Raw genomic sequence first — 12,191 nt, forward strand, 5'->3', positions numbered from 1 at the left:
TTTATGTTCAAATGTGAACATAAGTAATAAACAAGAAGTAATGAATATTAAACACAGAAATTCATGATTTAAAAGTGCAAAAATAAAAGTAATTATTTGGGCAGGATATTTAAAAAAAAACCTAAAACCAACAAACTAAAAAAGCTCCACCAAAAACATTTTTACAGCACAACCTGGAAGACTTGAATTTAACCTTATTATGGCAGGTAGCAATCAAGAGGTAAAGGGTGAAAGAGCATGCAGCAGGTAAACTCATGGGAACATGAAAGCACCTTCACTAGTTTAAACAGTGTCATTGAGCACGAAACCATATCCAAGTGGTATTAAACTTCAAGAAACCAATCCTCTAGCTCTCACCTCAGAGCAAGTTTAATTAGCAACAGAAAGCAGATGCAACGGGCAATCCTCAGAAACTACAGAAAACACCAGATACCCATTGTTCTCATAGCTGAAGGAGAAAAGGATAATTCAGGTTCCCAACAGGGGCACAACAAAGTGGCAAGTTATTTCCCCTGCTGTGGTCCATAAAGCAGGGACATGAGTTTGCCATATCCAATCTGGCATCTGTCATTCATCCACAAAGCAATGAATAAAGGCAGGTTTTACACAAGGTCTGCTCTGTTCACTTCAGAGTAAGGTCTGATGCACACAGACACCACCACCCTCTTTAGCCATCTATTTCACTATGTAAAATTTGAACCTGACTACTACATACAAACTGTTCAAGCCAGGATACTGTGTTTTAGTTAAAGCAGGACTACAACAGCCCAGGTAACAATGTCAGACATTTGCTGATCTGAACTTTGCTACAGGGAGCTTTCCCCTCCATTATTCTCTCCCCACTGGAGAGCAAGTTAGGAAAAACTCTGTCCATTGATGACAAAACTATTTCAAGTTTAAATTAAATAAGGTGATCTAGAAGACAGTTGTAAACCATCAGTCTAATCTGGGAATTTTTCAGTTTCTGCCCTCATTAGGCTTTTTTCCACAGCTTCCCCATAATTTTTTTTTTTAATGTTGGTAGTAATAGTGGCATTTGAAGTATTTTAGCTCAGTTCCACACACAGCTTGCTTGAAACCTATCAGTAGGCATGAGCAGCCTGTCTAGAGTATGAGTTACAGAACTATTCAATAATGCAGAATTGAGTGAGAACAAGTGAAATCATAACTAAAGCTGTACACATATAGGAACTTATACTACTAACTTACAAGTGCATTTAAGTCCTGCCACCAGAACAAGTGAGTCCAAAACTATTTCTGGCATAATTAATTTTGTGTATTATCTGTTTATTAAACAACAGGATTGTTACAGCATGGACCTTCAAAGTCTTGCATTAAGGATTACAAATCAAGTTCATTTCTTGGCACTCAAACATTACCAAATTGAAACTTTTTGTGAAACTTAAACAAAAAAAAGTTGTAACATTTCAGAAACCAAATTAACACTGGAAATTTCACATGACATTACAGAGCCAGGTATCACTTGCAAGAATTTCTTCAATAAATGAAATTCATTTGCTTTATGCAGCATTTCAAAACTTTACAAATCAGAGTATTTCTTCACAAAGAGACTGTTGGCTGAACTTTGGGAGTTAAAGCTTAGGTAGCAGATCACTTATGGACGGCACTACCTCGTTGAAAACTTCTTGGATGTTGAAAGCAAAAGGGAGAGAGGTGTCAGGTGAATTCTAAACAGAAATGTAATGCTTTTGAAAAAACTTAAAAGCTTTCACTGATCACCAGATTGATTTAAGAAGTGGTTTGCACCTCAGTCATATTTCTTAAATCTGAGAACTACCATCCCTGGATACAATGCAAGATAAAAGTACCTCCTTTGTATTCATAACACGTAATGCATACACCACTTTTTAGGCTGTTTAAAAATACACAATATATATTTCTGTGTTCTGCATGAATTACCTCAGATCATACATGAAGTATCCAAAAATTGCATCTGTCAGACTTAACTCCTTGTGCTCGTATTGATGGCAAATTGAAGATTACCATGAGAAAAATAAATTTTTAAACAGAGCTTCTTGTAAACTGAATTTTTAGATTTTCAATCTTTAGCAACTTACCAAAGGAATTCCATTTTTGTTAACTGATTTCAGGGGGAAGGAACTGCATATGGTAATAAAAACCTCACTATCTTGGCCCAATACCATAAAATCAAGCCATGGAGGTTAACGGCAGTGTCCTACTTTTCATGCAAGTTGTGTTATAGTATCAGCAACACTATAGTAAACATTTTCACTTCATACAAAAAGAGTGAATCTGCTTGAAAAGTACATGCAAATATGTTGGCTGGAATTTAAATAAACTTTTATTCATAAAAATGAAAATGTTTACTTTTTCAAGGCTAGTGTGATCAAGTTCTGTATGAATTATAATCAGAAGAAAAAAAGAAACCTCATTAACTTAATTTCCAACCTAAAAATTAATAATTTTACGATTGTCCTCAAAAAAAAAGCTACTTACAGCACAATAAAATTTCCTCAAAAGCAACTGTAATCTCTGATATAAATATTCCAATTCCACAGACTTTCTTTCATACTGTCATACATTCCAAAATTTGCAGAAGTTGTGGGCATCCCCTTCTCCCTGACCAACTTCATCTGTTTTTAAAAGAAACGCTTATTATCCCATTACAGTTTTGAAATCCAGTTTTATTTTTCAGTTCTGCCAAGAGCAAATTTACTATCAGATGGTCCAGGGGCTTGGTCCCAAGGGGAAGGAAGGGGAAGGTGTCCTTGTGCCTGATTATAAACCCCAACATTCATACACAAGCTCCAGTGCACGTTAATAATTCTGCAGCCACTTTTTAGTAGGCTGTTCTTGTTCGCAAGCTCCAGGCTAATTCTTCCTACATGATACTCCATGAAATCAAGTCTGAAGTTTTTTCTGCCATTGAAACATTTAGGGACAATGAGAAAAAAAAAAAAAAAAACGAAAAAGGGAACACACATACATAGTAATACGCTCAACATCTCTACTGTGCTATAAAATGGAGACCTCCATCTGTCACAGTGCATGCAATATATTCGTGAAAGAAAATACTCGGTGCTCTCTTTTCTTCACAGTATTGAAACTTCTACTGGAAAAGCAGCTTAAAACTATGCCACAAGACTACACCGGCCATCTTAACCACAGGCAACCTGTTCAGCAAGTTGGGCACTGGAACTCGAACATTTTTCCCCAAGTTCAAATTAGACTGTCACTGAGACAGAAGACTTGGTCTGCTTTAATTTGCACCAGAAACCTGGTAAGGAAACATTTAGAGCCATTTATTATATGGATTAAATACGACTTCTTTTGCAAAATACAGCATATTTTTCTGTTTGCAAATCAAACCAACTGTCTTTACATGAGCAGATTTACACAGTTGCAGTACACAGATAAGAAGAGTTCATAAATAAAAATTCTACTCCGTATACCATGCCTAGCAATTGTCAAGCCAATGTAACCTCCAATGCATATAAATAGTGTGGCTGATACAGTCTTCACCAAAGATGTGTCTCACGGATCTCTGCAATGATCTGGCTGGCTCGCTGCAGGGCCTGCACACAGGAACACACAAAACCCAGAGTTAGTTATGCTGGAGAGATTTCTCAGGGACGTAACAGCAGCAGTCTGGGAAGCGCAAAGCTAAAGATCAAATCAAAGCTAATCAGTTTCATTACAAAATGAGTGGCAACACATTAAATTCTCAAGAAGGGCAGACTTCTTCACCATGCACAGCTTTAATGCTGTAAAGCTTAAAAATAGAAGAGAAACTGCATCTACTTTCTATCTAGCCTGCTAAACAGCATATTTAAAAGTTCCTATGTAATCCTTTCTGGTCATGCATTGGTTTTAATTACTCTATCACAGAAAAACAATACACTGGCATACTCTTCAAAAGCAGCAAAGAAAAAAGGAAGACAAGTCTTCAAAGAGCCTCCCACTGATATGATTAACTGCTCCCATGAGCTCCTGATCTCTTCATCACCTTTAGCATGTCAGCTGCCTCTTTCCTGCGCTGTGCCATGTCCTCAGACTCCGTGAGAAGGTCATCCAACAACAGGGATTTGTAGAGCTGGCCCACCAGCTCACTCTGGAGAGTGTCCTTCACGTGGTTCACCAGAAAATGCATCACTGCCTTTGGCACACTGCAAGCACAGGAAGATTGTTTCTTTAAAATAATTGTTCAAAACCAGGTCTGTTCCATATTGAAGAATGCACAGTGAGGGCAAGCAGCTACACACAGCCATGGCTCTAACTACCAGGAATCTATCACTACCATAAATAAAAGCTCTCTCAAGTAAAAGCAGCATCATATATGATATTGGAGTAGAATTACTTCATATAAAATTCATTTCTTCCAAATAGAAAAAGCTGCATTGTAAAAAAACATGAACAGTATAAAACACAGAATAAATAACTTTGCTTTGTAGAAACCCAATTATCTCTACTGTGCTAGGAATGACACACATTAAAGTATGTCAACCCTAAAACCAAATTTTATGTGTAAATGGGAAGGGAAAGAGGTAAAGAAATAATTCATATCTCTGATATTACATAGTATGAACACTGCAGTAAAGATAAACATAGCAATTTCCTGACATGAAATACTAAAAATGATATTGAAGGTATTAGTTTACTGGATAGACTAAAACACCTATGAGCCTCGCTAACCTGCTCTAAAATCTGGTTTCCAGATTCCTGTACTTCCCCCCCCTCCCAAATTTCTCATATATGTAAAAGTATAAATATATATGAAGTTAGACCTTTCCACAAAGACATAAGCAAAGAAGTTTTATAGAATCGCTCATTAAAGTACGACATTTTTAAAAGAAAATACATTTAAAGGCATTTTAAAGTAGAAAGAACTTTATTATGCCATTTCCATCCTTATAGCTAAGTGCTAGAAAACTGAGCCACATATACTAGTTCCTATTTGACCTTCCCATTTGAAATAACAGGATGGCAAATCTAAATTCTGTCAGGGTACACAGCACATAGAGTTTATTCCAGTTATTTGCTGCAAATCTTCCATCTGAATTGAAGCATCCTCCAGAAAAGCAGGCATCTCCTAAATAATTGAACCTTTTACTTAATATTACAGAGCTTGAAACCATTAGGGAAGACAAGTGCTTCTTCAAACTGCTTCATTCTGTGAAGCATCAAATTTTACTTGCTGCTGCCACTTCTAAAAAATAAAATTATTTTCTCTCTTCTTACAAATATAAGAACATGATAAAAATAACATGATCAGATATATGATTCCTGAAATATCACAGTATTTGTATGGCTTAAATATTTCAAGGAAGTTTGGGTTTACCTGTCCTGAATGTTTTTCCTGACAATAAGGAAGTAAGACTTAATAAGTCGTTCGATCACTTCACAATCTCGTTGCTCACGGGCAGAAAGTTTGCGTGCAACAGGTACAGGCTGTGTGAAAAAATAAACCCCTCAGCTTACCAATTCTGCTCATTTGCATTTGTTAATAAAACTCAAAACTGTAACTACTGCTCTTTTAGCCTGAGTTGATAAACATAACCTGTCTTGCAACAAACCTATAATTCTTCGGAAATAAAATTAGAGACATAGCAAAATCCACATGCGTAAAACAAAGGTCAGAGGGCACCACTACATTTTTTCTAAAGCTCTCCAAATATCTCTGTTTTTCACTTAAGTGGGTTTTATCTTTAATGATTCTTCTCTAATAGAAACATTCAAATTCAGCACAAGAGCAGGAATGTGAGATTTGTTACTCAGTATTGACAGCTATCTAGACAAGGAGTTCTCTTGCACAGGAATTTGTATGGAAGGGAAGACAGTTATCCCAATCATAGCCTGAAGCTGGAGCAGGCAGGGAGGTTGCAGGGAGATTGGAATCGGGCAAGAAGCAAAGCAGAAGAGACTGGCTAGAGCTCCCTGTTGCTATAGTGGGAATGATATACAAAGATATCACATATTAGCAGCAAAGTCACAAGATCTGGAATTCAGGTATTTTCTTTCCTGAGCCTGAACTACATAGAAAAAGTGTTTGTCTTCCAAGACTCACCACATCTAATAGGTTTACAGCATGTCCTTTTTGAGGACTAGCAGGTAGGGCTGCAGGTAGCTTGGATTTTTCCTCTGCTGATACCTCTTCTGCTTTGGAGGGTTTCAGCATTCCTCTCCAGCTGCCTGTTACAGACTCCTGAGACGAATCTGCTCCTAGAGAAGGAGTCTGCACAAACAGCACATTGAAAAAACATGGAAGAATTAGAACTTGGGCACTGCAGAGAAGTGCCTGATCAAATCACTACAGGTAAAACTCACTAAAAAATAAGATTTTCATAGGTATATTCCCTTCATTCTGTTCTTCACATTCCCCACATTTATTCTCCCTTTGCTGGTTACAGCTGACAAATGGTGCCAGTAAAAGGAAAGCTTTCAAAACTCATACTATCCCTAATAGAGGGTATGAAAACATCTCACATGGAGAAGTTCCACAACATTTTAAGGGTCTACAAATCACTTGTGAAATATGGAGTGGCCTTTGTAAGTTATTTGGCTTTGACCACACATTGTATCCTATCAGGATCATTCTGAAGTATATGCTGAAGATCACCACAGCTCTTGCAATACTCGAATTTAAATTCTTCGAGTTTTATTTAAATACAGACTGGAGTCTCTTACAGTAACAGCTAAAAGGTATGCACATTTCTGTTTCGAGGTACCACAGCTATGATCATATTTGTGCTGTCCAAATTTACAGAAGACTTTTTTGGTAACAAATCAAAACAAAAATCTTCATCCTCTGGAAGTGAAGATCAAAGATTCTGGGGAGTTCCAGAAAAAGACTGACTCACGAATCTTCTGAGAAAAACACCCAACTCTTAAACATTAGGAATCACTGGACAAAAGAAATATTAGTGGATGTTATCCACCGTATATTAACTAGTAATAAAAACCCCAAAGTTTATTTTGATGTAGAATAGTTTTTATTTTGTACCTTTCCACATGCCTATTATCTATTTACTCTGTGGCTTAAAATCTACTCCTGTTTGAAAAACAGTCCTGGCTTTGTACTACTATTTATGTCTTTCTTCAGATATAAGAGGAAAAAAACTAAATTTATCTATTGTGTTTACAATGAAACACCAGAGACTGATCTTAAATCCAAAAGAAAAGTGAGAAACAAAGCATAGCAAAGAGAATACCAGTAGTAGCATACAGGAGGAAGCCCAGCTAACCTGTGCACATCAAAAATTTTATTTAAATGGCACAACTGCTCAGAGGCATTGTAGAACACACTAGGAATTCAAATCAAACTCTGTTAATAAGAGAAAATTATTGTTAAGGAAAGCTCTGCTGCATGATTTCTGATTGCAAGGCAGCTGTGCAAAATCACGAAAATGCCACTCTCCTTCTGCGTTACTGTGGAGCCCGCTCTACCTCCAAAGTAGTTTCAGAAACAAAGCTATACAAGATAGTGTGAAATGTATCACACAGAGGACAGGTTTTATGGGAAATGCAAACCAAATCTGGCAGCTTCCTGCAACTTCCTAAGTCACAATACTATCTTTACAGTTGCTCATGATTTCTTTTTAATTTTGATATCAAAACCTCTGAAACATTGATGAAAATAGTTAAAATTCTACTAGATTTTGATGTTAGCCACTTTGCTCAGGACAGAAATGGAAGCTTTGTATTAAAATCTGAATGTGCAATTAAGCAGAAAACCTGAGTGTCCTTGGTACTCCTAATACACAAACTTGGGAGTGCCCATCTTTTCTGACTCCAAGCGAGAGCAATTAGCAGAAAAGCCTTCAGAGGAATAATGAGCTGTTATTTTAACATGAGACAGCACAACTAACATGTAAAAGAACACTGCAGAACACATTTCACAAATATAAGTAAACCAGGGATTCAACAATTATGTGAAACAACACAAATGAGCTTCAGTTTGAACAAAGCCTGTAAAGATTCCCTGCAGGAAGCAGGAAACTCACATTTTAGCTTATCTTCTGTCCTCCTTCTTTAACTGTCAACACATTAAAAACATGCAGTTTAACAGCCATGCTGAAGACCTGATTACAATATTGTTGCACCCAACAACCTACTGACAGTTTGAGGCAAATTAGGTGCGTATTTGCACCACCATATATTGCAAACTAGTTCAAAGAGAAAGCAGTGACTTGGCCACCTCACGGCATGTCCTGACATGCCACTGCACATAAAACCAGTAGTGCCAAGTAATCCACACTAGGGAGGACATCCAGACTGGGTAGGACACACTATTGGTGACAGAACACTAGAGACAAACTGCTTTCCTTACACCTGGGGTGCACCACAACAGAAACATGCATGCAGTGCTTAGAGGAAAAATCAAGACAGACCTTGCCATCAGCCTCAGCAGAAGCAGCAGTAACAGTCTCCTGGGAAGCAGGTGCCAATGCACCTGGAGCTTTAGTAGACTAAGGAAGGTAAAAAATGCAAGGAGGGGAAAAAAAAAATTCAACTGAAGACCACCAAATTTACCTAGCAAATTTCATACACTTTTATCTACTAGCATCTTTCAAAATCCAGAAAAGAAGTATTTTGAATTTACAAAAAAAACCCCAAAACAGTAATAGAAGCAGAAAAAAAAGAATAAAAGAAGAAGGAACAGAGAAGGAAAAATAAAAGAAAAAAAAAAAAGCATCTCCAAGACAGTTATTTTGGATTATCTGACCTTCAATTTCATTTAAGCTCCTACACTGATGATTTAACTATGAAATCAATAAAATTAAAGATCAAAGAGCACTGAAAGCAATCTCTAGCTAGCTACCTTATATTCCCAGTTCATCCATCAATTATCTCAGACTGATTAAAGGCAGCAGTATTAGACCTACTCTGGGAGTTTGTCACACTTTTTAAGGTAATGAACTTAGTAAACAGATTTCTATCAGATGTAGAAACTCCTGTTACAACCTCATGAGGATCCTAAACTATAGTCTCCATCTTTGAATTCTTAATAATTCATATAGTATTAAATAACTGTCTAAAATTCCAGCTTAGTGTCAGACAGTATTTTCCATGACACTTGGTTGGTTCTTCCACCCTTATCACTGCACTAATCCCAAAACCTGGTAAAATTAGGCAAACTAGAGACAGAATACATGGCTGGATTATGACGAACAACCAAAATATCTCCTCCAACATCTGATCCCAAAGACAGACTGCAATAAACTGAGTTTTAAGAGTGATTTAACAAAAACCAACCACAAGTCACTATGTTAGCACTGGATATTTTAAATCACTTGTTTATCTTTTGAAATCAATGTGTCTCAGCAATAAATTTAAGCATGAAAGTTCTGAGTCTGTCTTCAATATCTGCAGGCATTTTACATCTTACCTGAGATGACAAAATTCAAGTAGTAAGTGCATTATTACATTTATAGACAAGTCTTCAGAAATACCAGATTTAAAACCTTCCAAAAACTGCATCTTTTTAAGAAAATGACATTTCACTTCTACCTTACAAAACTGAAAGGAAAAAACTCAATACCCAGGAGCTCCCAAGACTGTTACTAGGGCAGCATGTCAAAATTTCCAATACTTAAGACTGGATCTAGGAGAATGCATTAAGCTTTATGTAAAAATCGAACACTTACTTACCTTGTCTCGTGACACAGCAGAAGGCAATTCCCGGGCTAACCTGTTCCGCCTTTGTTCCTTTAAAAACAATCCAAGACCTCAATTATGTATTACTCTCTCATAGGCAAGATTCAGATTTTACAGATGACTTCCATTTTAGACACAAACATGAGTAACTTCATCTCATCCTGTGCCATGCTAATACTGTGGTCTATAAAACCCTTGATTATTTGGATACTTTGACTACCTGGTCAAAACTAAATTCTCAATATAAGAAGTTTTGCAAAGTTTTTCTGCACCACACTCCCTAATTAAAACCTGAGCATTTAAAAAACAACATCAAAGCTCCACAATTTGTCTTAGCACAGATACCCTATAGCCCTCATTAAACCGTAAATCCTCCATGTAATCTAAAGGATTTGATTCTGTGGTCAGCACATGATTAGCCCAAAATGAAGGAGGAGGCAGAATTCGCTTCATAGCAAAACAGAATTTGAAGCAATCAGGAAAAAAAGATCTGATTTTGCTCAAAATTAACAACTGGTTGTCCACTGAGTAAGGCTTGGGTTTGGTTCTTCAAGAATTTCAATGTTCTCTTTAGGAAAACATTAGGAAAGAACTACTTTAAGTAACACATGATGGTACAATTTTGTATGTTCAGCTTCACTAAGTCTTAATTTCTGTGCTCACAGCTGTTTCCATACACATTGTTTTTGAGCTAGATTAAAAAGCAGTCTACCAAGGCAAATTCAAATGCATACCTCACCAGTACAAAATATGTGTATAGCAGGAAGTAAAAGGTAAAAACTAGAGTAGAAATTGTAATGTAAGCATCTAGAAAAGTAACACTTCAAGAGCATGTGTAGTGACAGGACAAGGGGGAATGACTTCAAACTGAGAGATTAGGTTTAAATTACATACTCCACAGGAAAAAATTCTTTACTGTGAGGGTGATGAGGCACCGGAACAGGTTACCCAGAGAAGCTGTGGAGGCCCCATTCCTGGAAGTATTCAAAGCAAGGCTGGATGGGGCTCTGAGTAACTTGGTCTAGAGGGATGTGATCCTGCACATGACAGAGGGGTCGGAATGAGATGACCTTGCATGACTTCCAAAGCCAAGCCATTCTATGGGTCTGTGAGGAATGGAAACAATGTGCTGGATAAACACAAGAGTATTAACAAGCTTTTAGCCAGAGAGATGAAGTATTTCAACAATACCAGAGTGATTCTTCCAGTCTGTCAGACTGGTTGCTGAACTGCTTTTACAGCATGATGGCAGCAACAAGTATTATCAATCAGAGCTGGGCTTCAAAAACACAAGACCACTGATGGGAGATTGATGCAGAGAATGTCTCAGGGAGACTGAAGTGTGGAAACACAGAGATTCAAGACCAATGCCAAAAGCAAGTGGAAATTAGAACCCCAACAGAGGAAACAATACTCATATTATCCTTTCAGGAATGAGAGGAACAGTATTGATATATTGTGTCAGACACTAAATGCAGTTACTTCAACATGAAAGGCCATTTCACAACTACATATTTAAATTTCCCCTTAAAAAAACTCATTTCATAGGCAATACCCAATTAGGTGCCCATCTTGTTTTCCAGGCTGAAAACAGGTAGAATCTATTCAGTGAAGTATCAGTCTGTGATCCTGAATGTAATATGCAATAGAAATGCACAAATCCACAGATCATTAGAGTATACCATATTTATAATTCATCACATTTCTAATGCCTCAAAATAGAAAGCAGAAATCTGTTTCAATGAAAGAAATTGAAGCATTTCTTATTTTATCAATTTCCCTTTCAATTGAAGAGACAAGTTTAAGAGAACATATTTTCTTACCTCTATGTTATTATTCATTAACCCACAGGCATCAGCAAAGTCTGGATGTTTGGTATTGATATAAGCTAACTCAATGGCCACCAGATTATGAACCTGCAATGCAAGACCCAGATCAAAAATTCAGGGAATAAACCTAATGCCAGTGCAAAGCTGGCAAGCACAGCTTAACTGCCCACAGCAAAAACCCACTCAGCCACAAACCACCTACAATACGTGAACCAGGCGCAGATGGCTTATTGTGAGGGATAGTGAGTATAAAAAACAAACAAATTTTTGTTTTTCACATCAGATACAGAGTCAAATATTGAAACACTATTTACTCCCCAACAGGCCAAATCAGACTTTAATATTAAAACAGATTTGAAGGTAAAAGAGGAACATTTAGCTTTCACTAGCTAAAGGGCATTACAAGCCTCTGAAACATTCAGAATAAGGTTTACAATTTAATTTTCATAACTGCATCCCAAACTCTACAGTAACTGCACAGCTCCTGTTACAAGGGAGGGAAATAACCTATATAAGGAAGAGTAGAAGATGCTAAATTGAAGTTTTAGTAAAATTCTTCTTGGAAAAGTGAAACATAGGGGACAATATGCTTAACCCTGACTTCACCCCTTTGTTTTTTATGTATCTGTAACATATGATTCAAAATGTGTACATATCAAATAACTATCAATGTAACAAGTAAGTTAAGATTCCTTTAATAACTTGGGTTTCTGACTCTGCCAGCAG

General features: G+C 36.9%; 1 protein-coding gene across 4 annotated transcripts in view; it reads right to left on the minus strand.

Moving 5' to 3' along the window:
• Nucleotides 1-1,252: 1,252 nt before the first annotated feature.
• Nucleotides 1,253-12,191, minus strand: part of LOC131572692 (dynamin-1-like protein) — a 35,462-nt gene continuing 24,523 nt past the window's right edge. For 2 of the 4 annotated variants that reach the window (XM_058825958.1, XM_058825957.1), the window contains 7 exons: nucleotides 11,460-11,552; nucleotides 9,631-9,687; nucleotides 8,370-8,447; nucleotides 6,047-6,214; nucleotides 5,321-5,430; nucleotides 3,989-4,148; nucleotides 1,253-3,557 (listed from right to left, as the gene is read on the minus strand). In XM_058825958.1, the coding sequence (XP_058681941.1) occupies nucleotides 3,501-3,557; nucleotides 3,989-4,148; nucleotides 5,321-5,430; nucleotides 6,047-6,214; nucleotides 8,370-8,447; nucleotides 9,631-9,687; nucleotides 11,460-11,552 (723 nt within the window). In that variant the 3' untranslated portion in view covers nucleotides 1,253-3,500. The remainder of the gene's footprint in view (nucleotides 3,558-3,988; nucleotides 4,149-5,320; nucleotides 5,431-6,046; nucleotides 6,215-8,369; nucleotides 8,448-9,630; nucleotides 9,688-11,459; nucleotides 11,553-12,191) is intronic. The other 2 variants (XM_058825960.1, XM_058825959.1) reach the window with 1 other exon arrangement.

This window comes from Poecile atricapillus, chromosome Z, assembly GCF_030490865.1.
Source record: "Poecile atricapillus isolate bPoeAtr1 chromosome Z, bPoeAtr1.hap1, whole genome shotgun sequence".
In the NCBI taxonomy this organism is placed as follows: domain Eukaryota; kingdom Metazoa; phylum Chordata; class Aves; order Passeriformes; family Paridae; genus Poecile; species Poecile atricapillus.